At 35.8% G+C, this 25,046-nt stretch overlaps 1 protein-coding gene across 1 annotated transcript; it reads left to right on the forward strand.

The window, feature by feature from the left end:
- LOC109128374 lies at positions 5,042 to 6,933 on the forward strand. Its single transcript, XM_019234586.1, has 4 exons — positions 5,042 to 5,549; positions 5,727 to 5,994; positions 6,138 to 6,709; positions 6,803 to 6,933. Exons 1-4 carry the CDS (start codon positions 5,042 to 5,044, stop codon positions 6,931 to 6,933), a joined length of 1,479 nt encoding a protein of 492 aa, XP_019090131.1.

Raw genomic sequence — 25,046 nt, forward strand, 5'->3', positions numbered from 1 at the left:
GAAACTAACCCTTTTTCTCAGTTTCAGTGGCGATGTATATAAATAAAGAGCTTCGGGCTTACCCTATAATTTATTGGGCCTGAATATAGCCTGTTTATGTTTTATCAATTAGCCCATTGGACTAAGATACATTAGCCCATATAATTCAGATACATTGGCTCAAAAAGTATGATTTAAAGATGTATGTACCGTACGCATCTTCTCTCCTTGACACATGACACATGTACTATGATCTCTTTTGTGTCTGAGACATGTACCCTACACGGCTACCCAACCATATGTCATATGATAATGATTTCAAGAGAAACAAAGTGTTTTTTTTTTCTTTTTGTTTTTGATTTTCAAATGAATTATTAGGCGTTGGTTGGTTGAAACTAAAATTTGACAATGATAATATCATCATATGAAAACATCTTTATTCTAAATCAGTCACTAAATTTCACATCAGTTTTCTATCACATGACCTATCAAACGTCAACTATAATTTAGACATGTGATGTCCAAATGTCAATAATTAGAGTGAAGGTGAATGATATATCATGGTTTTTTGTAGTTTTTAATCATCGTATAAGTGTGTTTTTTTGAGTATTTTGATTTGTTTTCTAGGTTATTTTTGAATTTTTATAGGTTTAGGTACTCATTGGCACGGATGGAACACAAAGGAGCTAAAAAAGATGATTTGGAGCATAATCAAAGCATTAAGGCTGATCAACGAAGGTGGGAGTCGAGTTCAAAAGTAAGCATCGACCGATGCAACCCAAAGCATCGATCGAGGTAGTCCCTAAAAGCCGAATCAGAAGTTTTCTCCACAAGCTTTAGAAGATTTACAAAATTTGCCCAAGTTTCCTTTATTTGCAATTACGCCCAAGACGTATTTTAGAGTATTTATAGGATTTTAGTGGTCATTGTTTAGACCTAAGTTATTTTCTAGCAATTTTTCTGCCAACTTTTGAGATAGAGACCTTAAGAGCTTTTTGAGAGAGACAAGGCAAGACCCTGTTGAGAGAAGCTTTATAAACTCTTTGTGTTCTCTTTTGGTTTATTATATGATATCTATTGTATTCATGGTTTTTGTTTCAACAATCATGTCTGAGTAGATCTCTAGTTAGGTTCAAGGTTTTCATAGGGTTTTTATGATCTATTAGATCTGCTGATTTATTAGGATTCTTATTCTTCTGTGATCTTCATCTTAGGTTGTTCTTCATATTAATTCTTGATTGATCACCTAGAATTAATACTTAGGAAAATAAATTGATATGAGAGTATAATTGATTTTCCTAATTAAACCTTTTGATGAGAAATTACTTCTTGCAAAGAGATTTGATTTAGTAATTTTGTGAACAATTTAAACATGATTTTTTTTTTCGTCAAAAAGGAAATTATATAGATGATAAAATGTAATCGTTACAAAGAGTTTCTGTTAACCAAACAGGAGGATGGAAACAAGCAGAATAAAAAGGATCCGTACTACATCCAAATTTTGCTAATACATGAGCTGTTTTATTACAATTTCTTGGAATGTAAGAAAATTGGATATTCTCAAAGAACTGAGACCAGTGTAAAATATCTTGATAAACACCATCAATTGAAGCAAGGTATATTGATTTATGCAGCATCTTAATAAGTATCTCGCAATCCCCTTCGAAAGTAACTTGTCTTATTCCCCGTATCCACGTTTGCTGCATCGCATGTAGTAAAGCTTTCCCTTCAGCTTCCAAAGGTGATGATGCAAATCTCATGTTTGCAGCACCCCAACCATTGGAGATTCCTCTGTAATCACGTAAAATCCACCCACCTCGTGTCTCGTAAGTTAAGGGATCAAAACTTGCATCGAAATTGCACTTAAGCATAGGTTGAGGAGGCCTGGTCCAATGTGTTGGTTTTGAAATCAAAGGAGGGTCACGAGGGTGTAGAACACATCGACACCATTCTCGAACATCCCCTCGAGCTCGCCATACAATATGGATTGGGTCTTCTGAATTTCCTTCGAAAACGAAATTATTCCTTGTCTTCCATATATGCCAAAGGATCCAAAAAGGTAGTAATTTCGTTTCTAACGGAACCTTATTATCATTTTGCAGTGCAAAAACAGTTTCTAAGAATAATTCACAAGTGATAGAAGGCAAATACAGAGCATGTAGCGGAATATTTGCTAATTCCCAAATGGATTCAGCATAGGGACATAAAAATAGGATGTGATCAATTGTCTCATCATTTCGTAAACACCTCGAACATATAGGATCTATATTCATTCCCCTAGATATTAGACGTGTGGTTATGGGCAGTGATCTTGAGATCAATCTCCATAAAAAGTGTTTTACCTTTGGTAAGATGTTTAATTTCCAAATTTTCCTTTTTAACAGTACTGATCCGTGAGGTTTTGGTGGCAAATCACAGGGGTTTTCTTTTTAAACATGATTTTAAAGCTGACTTTTAACCTAGAATTTTGCAAAGAGATTTGGATTTTCTGGTTTTAAATTTAGATAATATTTGCAGTGAGAACTGATTTATTTTACAATTGTGTTTAGAGTTCTAGATCTAATTTTTAATTGAGAATCCTAATTTATTAATTGATTTAATATTTCATAAATTCCTGAAAATTTCTCTGGACTTAGCGTTTTTAATTCATGAATTTACAACACATTCTAATTCTGTTTTTGCATTGTTTTTAAATTAATATTCTGATTTAGCATAATTAAAAGATTAAAAAGTCTATTGTGTGATCTAGAGTCTTTGTGGATTCGACCCCTAGAATATTACAACTGTAAGGATGTTAGTACCATTAGGGTATTACAATTTGAGCATATCAAATTTTGGCGCCGTTGACAGAGACTCTTTTGATTCACCATTAGATTAAAGTCTTTGATTTTGTCTAGATTTTTATTTTTCTGTTTTACTCACACGCTTTTATTTTTTTTCTCTTGTGTGTTTCAGATATATGCCTAAGCCCAATAGTAGGAAAAATCAAACAGGTCCTACCTTGAATCTTACAAACCAAGAGTTAGGAAAATTAGAGCGTGACAACAAGAAAGCAGCCAAGTCAGCAAAGATGGTCAACCCAATTATATTGAGACCAGATGAGGCTGGAATTTTGAGGGATCAAGAGGGTCATGTGCGCAACGAACAAGGCCAAAAACTGGATGCTGAAGGACGGGTTATTCAGGAAGAACTCGTCGAGGTGGATGAGAATGCAGGTTGCATCGACCGACGCAATGATGGAATCGATTGACGTAACCAAGAACGCATCGATCGACGCAACCTTGGCATCGATCGACGCAATGCCAGAAATGGTGCAAATGGTGCAGATTTGGATGGTAATGACCAGCATATTCTTCAGGGTAGACGAGACAACAATGGAGAACTTGTCAAGACTCTTGCGGACTTTAACAGACCAAATTTATTCTATGAGAACCGCTCCGCAATTGTCCCTCCTCCATTCCCAAGGAATGATTTTGAGCTGAAGCCTGCCTATTTTGCTCTTGGTGGACAAAAACCATTCCAGAACCTGCCACATGAGAAGACTCTAGACCATATTGAACACTTGAGGATATAGTCACAAGCATCAAAGCTAATGGAGTCATAGAGGACTATCTCTACTGCAAGCTCTTCCCTTACTCTCTTGCTGGGGAAGCTTCTCATTGGCTAAGGCAACTTAAGCCAGGATCTCTGAAGACCTGGAATGACATCAAAGTGGCATTCTTGAACTATTTCTATGATGATGCGATGTCTGATGAGCTGAGGATTAAGCTCTCCACCTTTAGACAAAGACCTGCTGAATCTTACAAAGCTGCTTGGGTGAGGTTCAAAGCATTCCAAAGAGACGGTCTGCATCATGGGTTCTTAGAGGTGCAGTTGATTAATATCTTCTTCAGTGGTATTGATTGGAGGTATCAAATGGCTTTGGATGCTGCTAGTGATGGGAACTTCAAGACAAGGTATCCAGATGAAGCTGACAGTTGATTGAAAGGCTAACATCAAGCAATAGTACCAAGAATGCAGACTTAGAACGGAAAAGAGCACATGAAGGGTATGATTCAAATCAGTTTGCTACAGTGAATGCCAAGTTGGATACAATGCATAACCTTCTTGTTGGGATGAAATCAGTCCATTTTGCTGAGGATGTTGAGGTTTTTGAGCCATAGCCACATAATGTAGAAGAAGATGTCAACTTTGTGTATGGGAATCAAGGCCAAAAGTTTGGAAATCAGTAAGGCAACAGGTCTTTCAGTGGAAACAACCAGCACAATAACTATCAGTCTAGTTCTACAGGCTACATTCCTAAGCAAGATTATCAGAAGCAGCAACAGAGCAGTGGTTACACCAGGACCTATGGCAACTCCTCTTACCAATCTCCTCCTCCTAAGATAACTGAAAGTAGGATGGAGGCAATGCTTGAGCAGATCCTTCAAGGGCAGGAACAATTGACAGTAACATTTAATGGGAAGATTGACAATGTCTATACTGAGCTTACTGGAAAATTTGATTCATTGAATGTTCAAATTAAGAAGCTGGAGAGCCAAGTTGCACAAATCGCTGGAGCTGTGAAAAGGCAAGAAGGATTCTTACCAGGAAGAACTGAATCCAATCCTAAGCACTCCTGCAATGTTGTGACCTTAAGGAATGGTAAGCAATTACAGTATTAAGCTGAGAAGAAGTAGAGAGCAAAAGAACTGCAGGAACTGATCGATGAGGATGATGAGCTTGACGATCCGGAACAGGCATCGACCGATGCATCTGCAAAGCATCGATCGATGCAACCCTCAGTGTTCGAAGAAGATTTGAATTTGCAAGAGAGAATCGACCGACGCAACCTAAGCATCGACCGATGCAATCTGCAGACTGAGACAGAAGTTTCGAAAGCTCCGATTCAGTTGCTGAAAGGGTATAAAAGCCTACAGTTCCTTTTCCCAAGAACCCAAGGAAGTCTAAACGGGAGCTTGATGATGCTAAGTGTAAGGCTATGATGGATAAGCTTATTGTTGAGTTGCCATTGATTGATGCAGTTAGGACTTCTCCAATGCTTAGGAGATATGTCAAGAGGATGGTAACCAAGGATTTGAATGCTGAGCAAGGAATAATGATGATTTCAGCCCAAGTTAGTGCCATCATTCAGAACAAGATCCCAGAAAAGCTACCTGATCTAGGTACTTTTGTTCTTGACTTTACAATATTTAGTGAAAGGTTTGCTAGATCTTTGTGTGATCTTGGTTCTAGTGTCAATTTAATGCCTAGATCAGTAGCACTCAGCCTTGGGATGACAAATTTCCAACCCACCAAGATTACTCTTATACTTGCTGACCGATCAGTTCGCATTCCTGATGGTATTCTTGAAGATGTTCCAATTAAGATTGGTAACTGTTTGATACCTATTGATTTTGTGGTCTTGAAGTATGAAGAGGAGCCTAAGGATCCTTTAATCTTGGGAAGATCATTCTTAGCTACTGCTGGGGCTATTATTGATGTCAAGAGAGGACAAATTGGTCTTAATGTTGGAGATTTGCAGATGCGCTTTGACATGGATAAGCTGGTTAAGAGGCCAACAATAGATGGTCAGACTTTTTATGTGGATACATTGTCTAATCTTGCTGATGAGGTTTTCAAGGAGCTGCATCCTGAGAGAATCCTCTAGAGAGAGAGCATTGGTTGCTTCTACTGAAGAAGCTGAGCATTTAGATGACATTGCTGCTGGGTATGTCAAGCTACTTGATGCTAATGAACAAGTGAAGAAGCTGGTGCTCAAGAGGAATTGGTTGGTACTTCTTCACAAGCTAAGAAATTATCAGATTGGAGCCTTGAGAAAGCTCCAAAGCTTGATCTCAAGCCACTTCCTACGGGGCTAAGGTATGCATTTCTAGGTGAAAATTCTTCTTATCCTGTTATTGTTAATGCTTCCTTAAACAACGCACAACTCACTTTACTGCTAAGCAAGCTGCGCAAGTTTCACAAGGCTCTTGGCTATTCTCTTGATGATATTGCAGGGATTTCTCCAGACTTGTGCATGCATAGGATTCATCTTGAGGAAGGAGCTAAGACATCTATTGAGCATCACAGGAGGCTAAATCCAAATTTGCAAGATGTTGTCAAGAAAGAGAACATGAAATTGCTGAATGCCGGATTATCTACCCAATTTCTGATAGCAAATGGGTTAGTCCAGTTCATATTGTTCCTAAGAAGGGTGGGGTTACAGTGGTGAAGAATGACAAGAATGAGCTGATTCTGACACCGACAATCACCGGACACCGGATGTGCATAGATTACAGAAAGCTGAATGTCGCGACACGGAAAGATCACTTCTCGCTACCCTTCATTGATCAGATGCTTGAGAGGTTAGCTAACTATCCATACTACTGCTTTTTGGATGGTTACTCCGGGTTTTTCCAGATTCTGATTCACCTCGATGACCAGGAGAAGACGACTTTCACTTGTCCATATGGTACTTTTGCATACCGCAGAATGCCTTTTGGTCTTTGTAATACTCCTGCGACATTTCAGAGATGTATGATGTCCATCTTTACAGACATGATTGAAGATTACATGGAGATTTTCATGGATGATTTTTCTGTTTATGGGTCTTCATTCAAGAGCTGTTTGGATAATCTCTGCAAAGTATTAGCAAGATGTGAAGAGAAGCACTTAGTTCTTAATTGGGAGAAGTGCCATTTTATGGTTAGAGATGGTATAGTGCTTAGTCACAGGGTTTTAGAAGCTGGTATTGAAGTTGACCGCGCTAAGATATAAATGATGACATGTCTTCAACCACCAGATAGTGTGAAGTTGGTAAAAAGTTTTCTTGGACATGCAGGGTTCTACAGACGCTTCATCAAGGATTTCAGTAAGATAGCTAGACTACTTTCAACTCTATTATGCAAGGATGTCAAGTTTGAGTTCACTGATGAATGTCGTTTAGCTTTTGAACGGATTAAGCAAGAGTAAGTGAGTGCTCCAATTGTTCAACCACCAAATTGGGATTTGCCTTTTGAGGTAATGTGTGATGCCATTGATTTTGCAGTAGGAGCAGTGTTAGGACAGAGGAAGGATAAGAAACTTCATGTTATTTACTATGCTAGTAGAACACTTGATGCTGCTCAAAGGAATTATGCAACAACAGAGAAGGAGCTGCTAGCAGTAGTGTTTGCTTTCGAGAAGTTTCGTTCTTACTTGGTTGGATCAAAGGTAATAGTTCATACAGATCATGCTGCACTGAAGTTCTTGATGCAGAAAAAGGATGCCAAGCCAAGGCTACTAAGATGGATTCTTCTTCTTCAAGAATTTGACATTGAGGTTAAGGATAAGAAAGGAATTGAAAACGGAGTAGCTGATCATTTATCAAGGATAAAGATTGAAGATAATGTTCCAATTCATGATTCACTACCAGAGGAGAATGTCTACTTTGTTGATATTGGCTCTCAAGCTGCATTGCTGCAGTCTCAGGAAATTTTGCAGAGTCGTGGCAATGCATCGATCGACTCATCTGGAGTATCGATCGATGCTGAATCTCGATACGAACAGGACTTGGCGATTGCATCGACCGATACATCATTAAGCATCGATCAACGCTTGGTTAAGGAATTGTCGAGTTACGAGTTTGACGCTGACGTAGCTGCTGTCACTACTTCTGATCAACCGTGGTATGTTGATATCGCGAATTACCTTGCTGCAGAGGTGAAACCAGAGAAGTTTACAGGGTATGCTAAGAAGAAATTTTTAAGAGAGCTTATGATATTATTGGGATGAGCCATACTTGTATAAGCATTGTTCGGATGGGATTTACAGAAGATGTCTAGCAGAGACTGAGGTTGCCGATGTCTTGTTTCATTGCCATGGATCAGATTATGCCGGACACTTTGCTACCTTCAAGACAGTGTCTAAGATTCTTCAAGCAGGGTTCTGGTGGCCAACAATGTTTAAGGATGCTCATGAGTTTGTATCTCGATGTGATGCTTGTCAGAGAAGAGGGCAGATTAGTAAGAGACATGAGATGCCACAAAATTTCATCCTTGAGGTTGAAGTTTTTGATTGCTGGGGCATTGATTTTATGGGACCATTCCCTTCTTCTTACAAGAACAAGTACATTCTTGTAGCTGTTGACTATGTCTCCAAGTGGGTGGAAGCTATTGCAAATCCCAAGAATGATTCTGTTGTGGTTCTTAAACTGTTTAAGACCATCATCTTTCCAAGGTTTGGAGTGCCTCAGATTGTTATCAGTGATGGAGGTAAGCACTTTATTAATAAAGTGTTTGATAAGTTGTTGAAGAAGTATGGAGTTCAACACAGAGTAGCTACTTCATATCATCCTCAGACTAGTGGTCAAGATGAGGTTTCTAACCGCCAAATCAAAGAAATCCTTGAGAAGACAGTGGGAGTTACAAGAAAGGATTGGGCTGCCAAATTAGATGATGTACTTTGGGCATATCAGACTGCATATAAGACACCACTTGGCACTACTCCTTTTCATCTGCTTTATGGGAAAGCATGTCATCTTCCAGTGGAGTTAGAGCACAAAGAAGTCTGGACTGTTAAATTGCTGAATTTTGATGCCAAGACAGCTTCAGAGAGAAGGTTGGTTCAGCTGAATGAGTTGGATGAGTTTAGACCTCATGCCTTTGAGAACTCTAAGCTATACAAGTAGAGAACCAAGGCTTATCATGATAAGAAGATCATCTCCAGAAATTTTGAGCATAATGATGAGGTACTTCTGTACAATTCTCGCTTGAAGCTGTTTCCAGGTAAGCTTCGTTCTCGCTGGTCCGGACCATTCACTAACCTAGAAGTCCGCCCCTATGGAGCTATTGTGCTGCTTAACTCCAAGGGAGAGAAGTTTACTATCAATGGACAGAGGGTGAAACACTATTGGGCTAATGCCGGGATACCAGACGGACACATTGTGCGTTTGGTTGATGCACCTTCTGCCTAATCCGCTGCCAAGTCAAGCTAATGACTTAAAACAAGCGCTGAGTGGGAGGCAACCCACTGGTAGGATTTAATTAATTTTATTTTTAGGATTTACTAACATACTGATTTTTAGTTTTGAGTTTAAGTGATGCAGAAATCGTAACAAAAAAAAAAAGGAAGTGATTTGTATCGACCGACACATATGGTGCATCGGTCGATGCCTTATTAATGGATCCGAGATTAAACGGGCTGGTGGGTTTGAAAGAATTGGAGTTTTGTTGGGCCGGGCCAAAACCCAGTTGCCTCCGTCCAGCATCGACCCAAGAGTATGCATCAACTATAATTGTTCAGTTTAGAGAGTTCCCAGAGCCACCAGAGCCTTCTGCTGCTATGAGTCAGGGAGATTACCAGGAGTACCAGACCTCCACCATGCGTGCCATCTGGAACGCGATTGCTCGATTGTATCGATGTGGCTGCCTTCGTCCTACTAGCCGTAGATCACGCTCTCCTCCCCTTGGTGGATCGAGCGGTAGTGATGCAGATCTTGCTGATGGTGATGTTGATCCTGAGGATTGATCCTACTTCTGTTTACGGTTTCTTTTATCCTTTTTCTCTTTCACTTTGAGTCATTTTTATTTTTCCTTGAGTCAGTTTGTCATTTGTTTCAGATTGAACTTGTATTGCATTATGAACCATTATCTATCATGTTGCATTTAATGTTGTGTTTCAGTGATTCTTAACAGAGCTGACATCCATGTGAGAAACTCAACTAACGTGCGACTAACAGGATTCAACGTCGGACTCTCGGTTGATTTAGTTGTGCATCGATCGATGCAAGCTCCACATCGGTCGACACAAAGGCTAACAGTTGGTAACACGAATCTGGTTCATCAGTTCACTACTTATTCAATTTGGGTTTTTCTTTCTTAGTCAATCTTAGGCTTAATAACACTGGGGACAATGTTGTTTAAGTCTGGGGGAGGCTAGTTACTAACTAACTACTTTTTCTTTCTTGTGTCAGTTGTGTCTGTCAAAACCATATTTTGAGTCAAATTTTTCAAATTTTTCTTTTTGGAATTATGATCTCTAACTAATGGTTTCTGTTCTTTGGCTAACACTCTTATGAATCTTGATTATGCTTGATCTCAGAACTGAAGTTTGGAAAAGCTATGAGTTGTATCAACAATCCCGAAAGCCCTTATCCAAAGGATGTCTCGTTAAACTAACGTTGTCTCAACTTTTATCAGAATTTTAACCGGACTTAATCTCTTACTTTGGAGTTGGAAATCAGTGGACTAGACTTCTTCTTCTGGCCATACAAGACAGTGCAATTTTTCAAAGTATGTCTCCCCTCTCTCTTCCCTTCAGTATTAAAAAAAGAGATCAGAGAAAAAAAAGAAAAGAGGAAAATAAAAGATGAGATGATTTTGATCATTTTAGAGAGGTAGGTAAATTACCTGTGACCTCATTATTCTATTCTTGAGTTAAATAATCACACAAAGCTTGGAAGCGAGGGGTAGGTAAATTACCGATGACCCCGGTATTAGCTTACATCTTTGATTAGAAAAAAAAAGGGTAGAAATAAATCAACTTCATAGAAGTGAGAAAAGGGAGAGGAAAGGAGATGAATGAAGAATGTCTTGGCCTGAAGAGAGTCCACATGCCACTGATCAATACACCAAAGTAAGAACTCACCTGTATTTGCTTTAATTTATGTAATGAGATGACAATGGTGATACTGGAGATTCCAGAGGATTGTGGGATTTGAGTAAGAAAATTTGATGCTTTTCAATTGACAAAGTATATGAAGTAAGTTCTTGAGAGTCAAGGCGATGAAGAGTGTGAAGATCAGTTATCTGCAGTTGAGTGAGTTCCTATGTTTTCAAACATCTTTCATAGGTCTAAGTTTCTGTTTTGCTTGAGGGCAAGCAAAGACTAAGTCTGGGGGAGTTGATATATCATGGTTTTTGTGGTTTTTAACCATGGTATAAGTGTGTTTTTTGAGTCTTTTGATTTGTTTTCAAGGTTATTTTTGAATCTTTATAGGTTTAGGTAGTCATTGGCACAGATGAAACACAAAGGAGCTAGATTTGGAGCATAATCAAATCATTAAGGCTGATCAACGAAAGTGGGAGTCGAGTTCAAGAGTATGCATCGACCGATGCAACCCAAAGCATCGATCGATGCAGTCCCTAAAAGCCGAATCAGAAGTTTTCTCCACAAGCTTTAGAAGATTTACAAAATTTGCCCAAGTTTCCTTTATTTGCAATTAAGCCCAAGACGTGTTTTAGAGTATTTATAGGATTTTAATGGTCATTGTTTAGACTTAAGTTATTTTCTAGCAATTTTTCTGCCACCATTTGAGAGAGAGACCTTAAGAGCTTTTTGAGAGAGACAAGCCAAGACCCTGTTGAGAGAAGCTTTCTAAACTCTTTGTTTTCTCTTTTGGTTTATTATATGATATCTATTTTATTCACGGTTTTTGTTTTAATAATCATGTCTGAGTAGATCTCTAGTTAGGTTCATGGTTTTCATAGGGTTTTTATGATCTATTAGATCTGCTGATTTATTAAGATTTTTATTCTTCTGTGATCTTCATCTTAGGTTGTTCTTCATATTAATTCTTGATTGATCACCTAGAATTGTTGATCAGCTAGAATTAATACTTAGGAAAAGAAATTGATATCAGAGTATAATTGATTTTCCTGATTAAACCTTTTGATGAGAAAAATTACTTCTTGCAAAGAGATTTGATTTAGTAATTTTGTGAACAATTTAAACCTGATTTTAAAGCTGATTTTTAACCTAGAATTTTGCAAAGAGATTTGAATTTTCTGGTTTTAAATTTAGATAATATTTGCAGTGAGAACTGATTTATTTTACAATTGTGTTTAGAGTTCTAGATCTGATGTTTAATTGATTGAGTCCTAATTTATTAATTGATTTAATATTTATTAAATTCCTGAAAATTTCCCTAGACCTAGCGTTTTTAATTCCTGAATTTACAACACATTCTGATTCTGTTTTTGCATTGTTTTTAAATTATTATTCTGATTTAGCATAATTAAAAGATTAATAAGTCTATTGTGTGATCTCGAGTCTCTGTTGATTCAACCCCTAGAGTATTACAACTGCAAGGCTGTTAGTACCATTAGGGTATTACAATTTGAGCATATCAATGAAGAAAAGGTTTGCTTTTTTTTTTTTTGATAACTCAGGGTATGCCCAGGCTTACGGAGGGGCCGGAGACTAATCCATGGGGGAGGTGCAGCACACAGATAGACCCTCTCTCCGGATATTCAAATGGGCCATAAGCAAAGACCTATATCCATGTGGTCACATAGTAAATGAGTAGCAATTCCGCATTTGGGGAGAATTGATCTCTGACCTGGACCAACAAAACAATTCTTCCGACCAGATGACAACCACTAGCCCACCACCATGTGGTTAAAGGTTTGCTTTTCTACCTTTAATTTGTACATCTTCTCCACTCTCAGTCACAGTTCACATCCGATATTTGCTTATTCTTTTTTTGCTAGACATCTACTTGTGGTAAAATTCTTTAGATTCAATGATTACAATCTCGCCATCAATGAAAGCTTACCTGCGCCATTTTTATCATATATGTATATATTTTCCTTTTTATCATCATTTGTTTTCATGTAAAAACATTGGTTTAGATCGTTATGTACTTGTGCTGAATATCCTAGAAAGGTGGAAAGGGAGACCTTGTTCATATGATCATATCATATCACGTGAGGCTGGAATAATTAGGCAAATGGACGTTATACTTTGCGATCTTGGCATGGTGTCCTAATTCCACAGTGAATTAGAGAAGGCAGGTGTATAAATTTAGTTAGGAATATGATAGTTTTAAAACACAACACAACAATATTGTTTGATACAATAAAATCCAAAGACAACTTTTAACAAAATTTTAATTATTCTAGTAAACACTTTCAAAATTATTATTAGTTTTTAAGTTGTATAACACAATAAAAGTTTATTATCGTAGATCATTTACACCAGCGTTGCTCAACTAGTTGCTTATCTAAGATTTTTTATTAAAATTTAATCTATATACTAAATAAAAGTAGAAGCTATAAGCTTCTTAAGCTGTCCACGTAAGATTTTAAACAACCAATAGGAGTTAGTCATCTCGTTAATTAATATTTTTACTTAAGTTGTTCACATATAAATTAAAAAAACCAATAGGGATTGGACATCTCACTTATTAACATTTTTGAAAATATAGTAGTTTTCTATATTATCAAGTTTTTTGAGAAAAAGGAAAAAGTTAAATCTATTAAAATAAAAGACATATGTACAACGTCCCACATCGGGTAAAAAAGTTTTAGACAATGGTTCAGAACCATTATAAATAAGACTAATGTGCTTTCAACTACGAATGAGCAGGAAAGCTAGATTTATCAAGCGTCCAAATTAAAAAGTTTCATTCGGTTTAGTCAGATGTTTTATTGAGCAAATTAAATAAACACTTTCAAAACGTTTCTAAATATTAAAAATTTTAAATTTTCAAACCCATTACATATAATTGATCATAATTTTCTAAATATTGAAACTTTTAAAAGTTTTTAGTTTTTACAAAATTTTAAAAATGAGCAGAAATATTGATTTACCATGCATCCACATTTAAAAATTTTATTAGGTTTATTGCGGTTCTTTATTTTAGATAATTTAAACAAAATTTTCAACAATTTATATTACATATACAATTGATTTTGGGTTCTTTATTTTAGTAGGAGCTATAAGCTTCAAAGGCGTCCATATAGGATTTTTTACAACGAGTGGAGATTTGACACTTCACGATTTGATATTTTGAAAAATAAAATAATTTCTATATTATTAAGATCTTTTAGAAAAAGGAAAACTTTGATTTATAAAAATAAGAAAAATATGTATAACGTCCCACATTGGCAACAAAAGTCTTAGACAATGGTTCAGAACCATTATAAATAAAATTAATTTGCTGACAATTATGAATGAGTAGAAAATCTTGACTTATCAAGCATCCAAATTTGAAAATTTTATTCAACTTAACCTGATGTTTTATTTGAGCAAATAAAAACATAGTTTCAAAATATTATAGTTTTAAAAAAATTTTAATATATCATAATTTTTAAATTTTTATAATATTATAAATATTGAATGTTTTTGTTGTAAACTAGAGAAATCGAAGGAGGTTTTCTATTGTTCTTATTCTTATTGATTCAATGGAACATTACATATATATAGTCAAGGGCAAAGCCCAATTACATTAGGAAGCATAAACCGACATAGACTAAGGAGGTGGCCGATGGGCCTTATGGTCTTGGACATACATGGGCTGAGTATGGGCCTGTTATGGATATCCACCATCTAGTGTTTTACAACACTCCACCTTGGATGACATAACCGTGCAAATGCTAAGTAGGATCTCTGTAATGCGCTTGGGGGTGCTGCCTCATTAAAACCTTACCAGGGAAACCCATTGGGACAAAACCATAGTGAAGGAAAAATAGTACTACACGCATTACTCCCCCTGTTCCAAACATCCCTAGAAGTCCTTAAGTCTCCGCATTCCAATCTGGTGTGTGAGCTTCTTGAATGTTGACGTCGGTAAAGATTTGGTGAAGAGATCGGCTGAATTGTTGCTAGACTGAACTTGTACCACTTGAACTTCTCCGACCTTTTGTAGTTCATGTGTGAAGAAGAACTTGGGCAGAATATGCTTTGTCCGGTCTCCCTTGATGTATTCTTCCTTAAGCTGTGCGATGCAGGCCTTATTGTCTTCGTAGATAATCGTAGCTTCCTTATTGTCGGCCATGCCACAATCTGTCATGATATGTTGAGTCATTGACCTCAACCATAAACACTCACGGCTGGCTTCATGCATTGCTAAGATTTTGACATGATTAGAAGAAGTGGCTGCAATGGTTTGCTTCATAGAACGCCATGAAATAGTTGTACCACCGTGCGTAAACACGTAGTCGGTTTGAGACCTTGCATTATGTGGATCCGATAAATAACCTGCATCAGCAAAACCAACTAAACCTTCTTTGTTATAGTTAGTATAATATAAACCCAAATCTAACGTTCCTTGTAGGTAACGTAATACATGCTTAATACCGTCCCAGTGCTTTTGGGTTGGACAAGAGCTAAATCTAGCTAGGAGGTTCACGACAAAACATATGTCTGGTCTAGTGTGGCTAGCCAAGAACATTAACGCTCCTATAGCACTGAGGTATGTCACTACTGGACCAAGAACTTCTTCATTGTCCTTCTTTGGACCGAATGGATCTTTATCCAAATCAAGGCTCCTCACAACCATCGGGCTAGTCAATGGGTGAGCTTGGCCCATATTAAACCTCTTGAGTACCTTTTCAGTATATGCCATTTGATGCACAAGGATTCCATCATTTATGTACTCAAGCTGCAATCCCAAACAGAATTTAGTCTTGCCTAGGTCTTACATCTCAAATTATTTCTTTAGATATTCGACTGTTTGGGCGATTTCCCCAGAGGTTCCTAGGATATTCAAATCATCCACATATACTGCTATTATTACAAACCCTTTGTTTGCAGACTTCTTTATAAAAATACATGGACTGATGGGATCATTCTTATAGCCATCTTTGGCTAGGTACTCACTTAGTCTATTGTACCCCATACGCCCACTTTGTTTCAGTCCATAAAGGGATTTGTTTAGCCTTATGCAGTATTGTTCTCGAGAACCGCTCTTATCTTTGAGCTCTAAACCCTCTGGTAATCTCATATAAATCTCATTATCCAGTGGACCATATAAGTATGCGGTTACAAAATCCATTAACCGCAAATCCAGTTTTTATCTTATAGCCAGACTTAGCAAATATCTAAAAGTCGTTGCATCCATCACAGGGGAGTATGTCTCTTCATAATCTATTTCTGGTCTTTGAGAGAATCCTTGTGCTACAAGCCGTTCCTTATATCTCACGATTTCATTTTTGTCATTTCTCTTCCTTACAAAGACCCATTTATGTCCTACTGGCTTTATATCGAATGGTGTCCTTAAGATCGGACCAAACACATTCCTCTTCTTTAAAGAGTTTAACTCCACGTCAATGGCGTCTTTCCATTTTAACCATTCTTTACTTTGAGTGCTCTCTAAAATGGACGTGGCTTCTTTCCATTTTAACCATTCTTTACTTGAGAGTCCTCATTTATCTCAAGTGCTACCTTATATGCAAATATTTCATCAATGTCGACATTTTTTCTGTTCCATTGAATTCTAGACATGATATAATTTATTGAGATCTCATTATTATCAATACCTTTAGGACCTTGAGGTTCCGCGTCCCAAACCTCATTCGGTACCTTAGGATTTGCCGCGGCCATGTCTATCATTTCCTTAACCTCGGTTTGATTTGCACCTTTGTTAGATTTCCGAGGGTTCTTATCTTTGGAATCTAATGGTCTACCTCGTTTCAAACGGGTCTTAGACTCTGTAGCAACTTGCTTATTGTGTTCCTTCTGAACATCAATACGTACTGGTGCATTACAAGCTGGTATGTACGATTTAGTTACTCTCTTTGGGTCAGCAAAGGAATCTGGAAATTGTATAGCTAGCTTTTGCAAATGTTTGGACCTCTGCATCACAGGCTAGAGTCCGAGGATCTTGCCAATTTAAGGATGTTTGATTCCATGTTATTTCTTTAACCAGCTTGTCTTTCTCTTTACCCAACATAGGAAATTCGGATTCAGCAAACTGACAATCCGCGTATCTGGCCTTAATTAAATCATCCGTAGTCGGCTCAAGATACTTAATAATGGTGAGAGAATCATATCCAACATATATTCCGATCCTCCTTTGAGGTCCCATCTTAGTTCTCTGTGGTGGAGCAATCGGTACATAAACGGCACACCCGAATGTTCTTAAATGGGATATGTCTGGCTCATGACCCGTTAATAATTGGGATGGTGAATACTTATGTTCACTAGATGGCCTGATGCGTATTAATTCAGCTGCATGTAATACTGTGTGTCCCCAAGCCGATACAGGAAGCTTCGACCTCATTAGCAATGGTCGAGTAATCAATTGAATACGTTTAATGAAGGGTTCAGCTAATTCATTCTGTGTATGGACATGTGCCACAGGATGTTCCACACTCACCCCCATGGACATACATTATTCATTAAACGCTTGGGATGTAAATTCACCAGCATTGTCTAGACGTATAGTCTTAAGTGGAAAATCTGGAAAGTGGGCTCGCAGACGTATAATATGAGCCAGCAATCTAGCAAACGCAAGGTTTCTAGTTGAAAATAAGCTAACATGCGACCATCTAGTCGATGCATCTATAAGGACCATGAAATATCTAAACGTCCCACAAAGTGGGTGTATTGGTCCACATATGTCTCCTTATATCCTTTCCAGAAAATGCAAAGTTTCTTTATTTACTTTGGCTGGTGATGGCCTTATAATAAGTTTCCCTTGTGCACATGCTACACACGTGAGATGTTTAGGGATAACTTTTCTCTCTTTACGAGTGTGCCCATTTGAATTCATTATAAGCTTACGCATCATGTTCGAACCCGGATGGCCAAACCGGTCATGCCATAAAGTGAATTGTTCATTGAACCTTTTGTTCATTGCCAAATTAGCTTCTATCATATTTATCTTAGCATGGTATAAACCAGTGGCTAGTGCGGGTATAGCCTCTAGGACTTTCTTATGTCCTTGGGTGATTTCAGTAATAATAAGCTCCTTTTGAGCTGGTTGGATATAAGGCATCTTTTAGTTCAAGATGTGTGCCTGGCCGTAGCCTTCAATTATTTTGTTATACCCGCTAATATTGGCATTGTTCTTGTCCTTAGCCATTTCTCAATATGGACAAGGATTATGTTTTAAACATAAACAAATAATTCTATAAAATAATTGAATTTAAAACATAATTATAATAATGCATAATAATAATCCAATCAATATGCAAAGCATAAATATAAAATTAAATCAAGACCACATTTGAGTTTAATTATCCTCTCTTAAACAATCAGAGGTTTCATAATCCAATAGGTCATCCTTCTCATGGTCGAAATCACCTTCACCATCGAGATAAACCAAGTTAGCTTCTGGATCCTTTTTCAAATTCTCTTGATAGAGATCAACGAGGTGCTTAGGAGTTCTGCATGTTTTTATCCAGTGGTTCTCCATACCACATTTATGGCAAGTGGACTTGGTCTTATGTTGCAGTTTATATACACCGTGGCTTCTACCCCGACCACGGCCGAAGTCGAATCGGTTTCCACGGCCTTGACCACCAAAGTTGTGTCCTTGGTAACTACCACGACCAGGACCACCACGTCCACCTCTCCCACGGCCACGACCATACTTGTCCCTATGGACATAATTAGACTTTTTAGTCTCTTTCGGCTCGTTGGGATTTTTCTTTGCCATATCAACCTTGTGAGCTTCCCGTAATGGGGCTATACCCGGAGGTCTCAAAGCACTATTCATCATCAATAGCTCATTGTTCTTCTCAGCAAGCAACAAACAAGAGATGAGGCTTGCAAGCGTATTAAACCCCTTTTCATGATACTGTTGTTGAAGCAGTACGTTATTGGAGTGAAAGGTAGAGAATGTCTTCTCTAGCAAGTCCTCCTCAGTCACCTTGGTACCACATAACTTTAGGATTGAGACTATCTTAAATAGCTCTGAGTTATACTCATCCACGGTTTTGAAATCCTGGATCTTTAAGTTTTTCCAATCGAATTGAGCCTTTGGTAGGAGCACCGTCTTTTGGTGTCCGTATCTGTTTTTCAACGATGTCCAAAGGTCAAGAGGATCTTCAATAGTGAGGTACTGGTTTTTGAGACTCTTAGCAAGGTGATGGCGAATATGCATTATTGCCTTGTACGTGTTCTTTTCAGAACAGTCATTATCATCCTCAATGCACTCACAAAGATCCTTTGATTTCAGATTGATCTTTGTGTCCAATGCCCATTATAAAACATGCATCCGATTATTGTCATGCGGTATTTGAGACCGAACCATGCAATTATTTTAGTCTTAGGCCATGCGTTATTTAAGACCGAACCATGGATTTATTTTCGTTTGGGACATGCGGTATTTAAAACCGAAACATACCGATTATTTTAGTAGATAATGTCTTGTTTTATTACATAATTTTGTGGCATATATTATGCATGAGAACAGTCCTAGATAAACATAAGATCTAGCATGCAATAATTTTTTTTTACCAAATTTTCCTTTTTCTTAAATTTTGTTTTTCTATATTAAAACTTTAGGAAATATTTTCATGGATTTTTAGGATAATTTCTAGAATTAATTTGTAAGTTACCCTAATTTATTTTTTCATGCAAACACATAATAATTTCCGAGTTTAATTTCTTAGTTTTAGGGTTTGAATTTCTTAGACAAACAAACACCTAAAACAGATTCTAACAACCTAGAACAATTTGGTTTAATATTCTCTTTATGAATTTTGAATTTAGGTTTTAGTTTTAGGATTTTTATGCAACAATCAAACAATCAACAATAATAATCGGATTTTAATCTTTGCATAATCGGTTTAATTTGCAAACAATCTAAGCATCCCTAAACCTGATACCAACCGATTTTAAGTTTTAAAATTTTAGGGTTTTAGGGTCTAAAGCTTAGGGTTTTGTTTGTTGATTGTTTACTTGTATATTTTAGGGTTCCATTAGATTTAAGAGATCCGGTTTGATTTCATAGGTTCTAAGGGGGTTTGATTATTGTTTACCTTCCACCGATGTGGGACTGGAATTGAACCGGGAGCTAAAGACCTCGGTTTTACTTTTAACTTGATCACGAACCTCGGCCTAGGTAAGAGGAAGAATCGATCACAAACACAAGTTGCTTCTCGAACAGGAACATATCTCCGAACAGGAACTAGCCTCGGACAGGAACCGATCGCCGAGCTTGGACGAACAAGGTTTTGAGCGGCGGCGGTTTTAGGGTTTTTCTCAGTTGGAGTTTTAGGGCAAACTCGTGCTGATAACATGTTGTAAACTAGAGAAATCGATGGAGGTTTTCTCTTGTTCTTATTCTTATTGATTCAATGGAACATTACATATATATAGTGAAGGGCAAAGCTCAATTACATTAGGAAGCATAAACCGACATAGACTAAGGAGGTGGCCGATGGGCCTTATGGTCTTGGACGTTCATGGACCGAGTATGGGCCGTGTATGGGCTGGTTATGGATATCCACCATTCAGTGTTTTACAACAGTTTTAAAAGTTTTAAAATAATTTTCATTGTTTTCTTACTCCATGAAAACAATAACAATTTGACAATAAAGATATCGGAAAAAATATGGAGAGTAAGAAAACAATGAATGTTTAAAATACTATAAATATTTAAACTATAAAACATTTAAGTATCATTATTGGTTTGAGAAGTTCAATACATGTGGATCTAAAACCGAATATATGGGTGAAAGTATCAACCAATAACTGACTATATGTGGTGGCTATGTTGGTCTTCATGAATTGCAAAAATCTTACGAGAAAATATTTAGTGATTTTGGTGTTAGAGTTTGCTAAAGATAAATTATGTTTACTTTAAAACAAAAGTAAGTTATGTAGTAATTTTAAACAAAAAGGTTTTGAATGATTATTCAGTGGAAGAAATTGAGGAAGCGGACGAGGAAGAGGAAAAATAAAAAGTATAACAAAAAAGCGGATGGAAGTTATGTGGTAATTTAAAACAAAAATGTTCTCAATGATTATTTAGTGGAAAAAAGCGAGAAATCAGACAACAAAGAAGAAGAATAAGAGTATAACAAAGAAGCAGATGATGAAAGTAACGATGACAATTACCATGCAAAATTGACAATGAAAATGAAGAGAAAGAATATGAATAGTAAATAAAAAAAACACGAATACATAAGCGGTGGTGTTCAATTAAATATGAGAAACCAAAATTGGTTAATGATTCTTTTGATCATATTTGATTCTTAAATACAATTGATTTTTTTAATTGTGTATTTAAAATAAAATTATTATTTTAATAGTAAGTTAAAGTTTTTTGGAAGATAATATTTCATAACATCAATTATATATAGTTTCATCTAAATATATTTAAAAAAAAACCCCATGCATAGCGTGGGTTCAAAACCTAGTAAAATAATATAAAAGAGAGAAGAAAAGAGAATCGTTCTCAAAGTCCTCAACGAAAAAACTTTTCAATTTGATTAGGGTCAATTTGGTGTATAACCAAAATCAATAAACTAATTAAGGTCAGAGAAAAAACTTCTCAATTTGATTTGGGTCAATTTGGTGTATAACCAAAATCAATAAACTAATTAAGAAAATAGCATAATATTCAAATAAATTAGAATAATAAGAGGAGGGGTAGGAAAAATTACAATTTTGGTATTATGGTGGGAGTGGTGGTAGAAGAGAATAGTGGAGGCCGGAGGAGAGGTGGCCGGAGGTGGCCGGCGACAGGAGGGGTGGTGGCCAAAGGTGGCCAGCGACCGAAGTGGTGGTGGCCAGAGGTGGCCGGAGGGATGGTGGCCGAAGGGGGACGGCGGTGGCCGGAGGGGGTCGGTGGTGGCATGAGGAATTGGCCGGAATCCGACGACCGACGGTGGGTGGTGGTCGGAGGAATTAGCTGGAATCCGACGACCGGCGGTGGGTGGTGACCAGAGTTGGCCGGAATCCGACAACCGGCGGTGAGCGGTGGCTGGAGGAGTTGGCCGGAGATGGCTGGAGGAGTTGGCCGGAACCCAACGACCGACAGTGGGCGGTGGCTGCTGATGGTAGTGGGTTGTGGTGAAAGGGGATAATGATAGGGATAAATTAGCCATTAATACATAAGATACAGACTATATAACCTTTTAATGGTTAGAATAGTTATAGAATGAATTTAAGTGATTTATATGAAATTTACAAAACCTATGTTATTCAATCATGAGTTTTAAAAAGTCTATTAAAATCCACTGTTATTGAATTTATAATTTAAAAATCTACTGTTATTCAAAACAATTTTGTGGATTTGGATTTTAATGATTTTTAGGATTTTCGAGGATTTGAATCATATCAACTTTTCTAAAATCTATCAAAATTCTAAATTTCCTAATTTCCATCAAATTCTCCAAAATCATGGTTTGAATACACTCCCTAATTTTTTTTTGTTAATTATAGACTCAAATTCCTCATTTGATTTTATACTTGTTAGTTTTCTATTAATTACATAATAAAATATTATTCTTTATTTTTATAAAAAATGGCCAAAACTTCTCCGGGTTGTAAATGCTCTTATGTTTTAGTTCTAGTATTTGCTAAATATTTGAATATTAGAAATTTTATTTTACATTGTATATAATTTACACATTTCCTTAATCCGTACCCTACATGTCAACTCGGATGCGTTGATCGGTGGATGTGATGTGTTCACCCAATTTGATCGTTAACGCCAAAATCACAACAAAACAAAATTATTATACTATTTCGGTATTTCCTTTGATAATGCGAATGGAATATAAGTTAAAGCATGACATTATCTCGCCTGACGTCAAGTGGGTGACGCCATCTCTTGATATGTATGCTTGATACTCATCCCTTGACCATATTTGGTCTTTTTGTTTGTTTTCTTGAGGCGGTTTCTTATTTTATCACTTAAATTATACATTATAATTAACGTCTTTTAATCGGTAGTCTGAAAAAATTCAGCAAATCCTATTTACTTATAAACTTTTGAAGATTTAGAGATGGGACTCTAACATTCCCAACTTCAGTTTTGTGGGTGATACCGAAGGATATTGTCCGTCGATACAAACAAATTATTAGGATTGTTTGGTTTAAATCAATGACATTCTTACTAAGATAATAAAGCAGTTAACAATTAAATTCTATTTTAGAAATTGCTAGATGCTAGTAAAACCGTTGGCTAGACTTAGCTCCTAACAAAAAAATTTAAAATTAAACATGATTTAATTAGACTTAGCTGCCTAACAAAAAAATTGAAAATTAAACATGATTTAATTCCGTTGTAGCACAAAAGAAAAAAAAAACATGATTTAATTGGACACTAGTTTTTTTTTTTATCAACCAAACATTAATCTAGAAAATAACTCCAATGTTGGTTGTCAATTGGATACTAGTTTTAAGGTTATTTTATTAATATTTAATAAAATATAATTATATAATACTATATATGTATAACTCTATTTATGTTAAAATAAAAACATCAAATAATATATAAAACTATATAGTATTGTCTTTAAAATTATGGTAAACACATAAAAATATAATTTTTAAAACAAATTTTTATGATTTTCATTAAAAGTTTGTACATTAGTTATTGTAAAACATCACAAACTCTTAATTTAAATATCTAAATAACAAAAAAATATTTAATTTATATTTGGTTCCAAAAATAATTAGTATACAAAAAACTAAGCGGAAAGTAATTAGATAGACGAATTATAATCAAATTAGATAGGCATAATTAGATAATCGATGCTAAGTAATAATTAGTCATTAATCGAGGCAGAGAAGATAGGTATAATGATTTTGCTGCGTGTAATCGATGTTAAGCGGAGATTTTTGAAACAAGGCAATTAAGTAACAAAAATATAATAAGATCTCTTTTCGATAAGAATGTGAGCAAAAGATTTTTCTTTTTAACCTTAAACAGTTGAAATTAAACTGCCAATTTTTCCTACCTTCAATGAAGCTTTTTTATGCTCCATACAAGAGAATCATCTGTTATCATAGCTACTACATTGCCAACAGTCTCAGGAAGACTCCATCATTATCATATGAAGGTCTTTGAAAAAATCAATGATAGCATTACATGCTAGCGACATTGTCCAGTAAACAAGAACGGTTAACGATTCAATTTATAAACTACCTGCCAAGCATTAGGAATGATGGTAGTTAGATTTAGAAAATCATAGCGCATATCAAAGAATGGAGAGAAAGATTTGCATCACATCTTGGGTAGCAAGCCATATGGACATGAAGCCATTTTTAGAAAGAAAAAACAAATTTAAAAATCTCTATAAATTCAAGTTTTTTAGTTTAAAAAGTGACTAATTATGAAAATGATCAACCCGTTATTTTGTTGAGAAACGATTGTAGATAATAACTTGGTTTTCTTTTTTAAAGAAGATTTGTTCATTTTCAAATCTTTTCCGTATATTCGAAAATTTATTTAAAATTAAAACAACTGATTAACGATACTACAATTGCATTAGGAGTTTCGCGCATGAGTACAATAAAAACAGTTTTGGAATATTTATGCATATTGATTTGTTAAACTTCTAGTGTAATAAGAGCGTTAATTTTTTTTCGTAAAATATCTCCTAGTATTTTCTGGAGCCCTAAATTTATCCAACGCACAATTGAATATTCTAATAAAATGAAAAGATTTAAACATCATTTATTCAGATTTTTAACTTAATCTTATTTTAACTATGATTTTTTTTGACAGAAAAAAACTTATTTTATACGAAAAATTATTTATATATTTTATATTCTTACACTGACATAATTTTATGCATTTATTTTATTTATCTTTTTATTTCTTGTCTAGTTCTCTCACTTGAACATTAAATTTTTTGAAAAACATCTCCACGTATTTTTTGGAACCCTAAACGTTTGTTTTTTTGGTACTTTTCTATATACCTTCCAACGACCATATAATGGTAATTTTGGAAACTATCTACATAATAACTACTCATAATTTAATATTCTAATAAATTTTAAATATAGACGTCATTTATTTGAATATTCGTATCAAATCTCGTCTAAACTCACATCTTATGGGAAAAACTCTACTTTTTTGCCAACATAATCTTATGCACTTATCCTAGCTATTTTTTAACTACTTGCTGAATATGTATTGTTAAATTATTTCAAAAGCAACTTCGATCTCTTTGGGAACCTTGATCTTTCATTATTTAACATATTTTTTTAACTTTCCAACTATCTAATCACAACAGTTTTGAAAAAATTCTGCAAAATAAGGAACCCAAAATTGATGCAAACATTACCATATTTTAACATATATAAAATTTAAATTCAAAATTTTTTATTAACTATTATAGTTTTTTAAATTATTAAATAAAAAAAATATTAATCATTTAATTTAATAAATCTTTCATATACTACCATCAACTACT

This window comes from Camelina sativa, chromosome 13, assembly GCF_000633955.1.
Source record: "Camelina sativa cultivar DH55 chromosome 13, Cs, whole genome shotgun sequence".
Lineage (NCBI taxonomy): Eukaryota > Viridiplantae > Streptophyta > Magnoliopsida > Brassicales > Brassicaceae > Camelina > Camelina sativa.

Excerpts from the sequence above, each read along its gene's own strand:
- LOC109128374 (XM_019234586.1), top strand. The coding sequence starts at position 5,042 with ATGGTAACCAAGGATTTGAATGCTGAGCAAGGAATAATGATGATTTCA. Across the intron at positions 5,995-6,137 it reads GCAGGGATTTCTCCAGACTT|CAAATGGGTTAGTCCAGTTC; the intron begins GTGCATGCATAG and ends AATTTCTGATAG. Across the intron at positions 6,710-6,802 it reads TCACAGGGTTTTAGAAGCTG|GGTTCTACAGACGCTTCATC; the intron begins GTATTGAAGTTG and ends TTGGACATGCAG.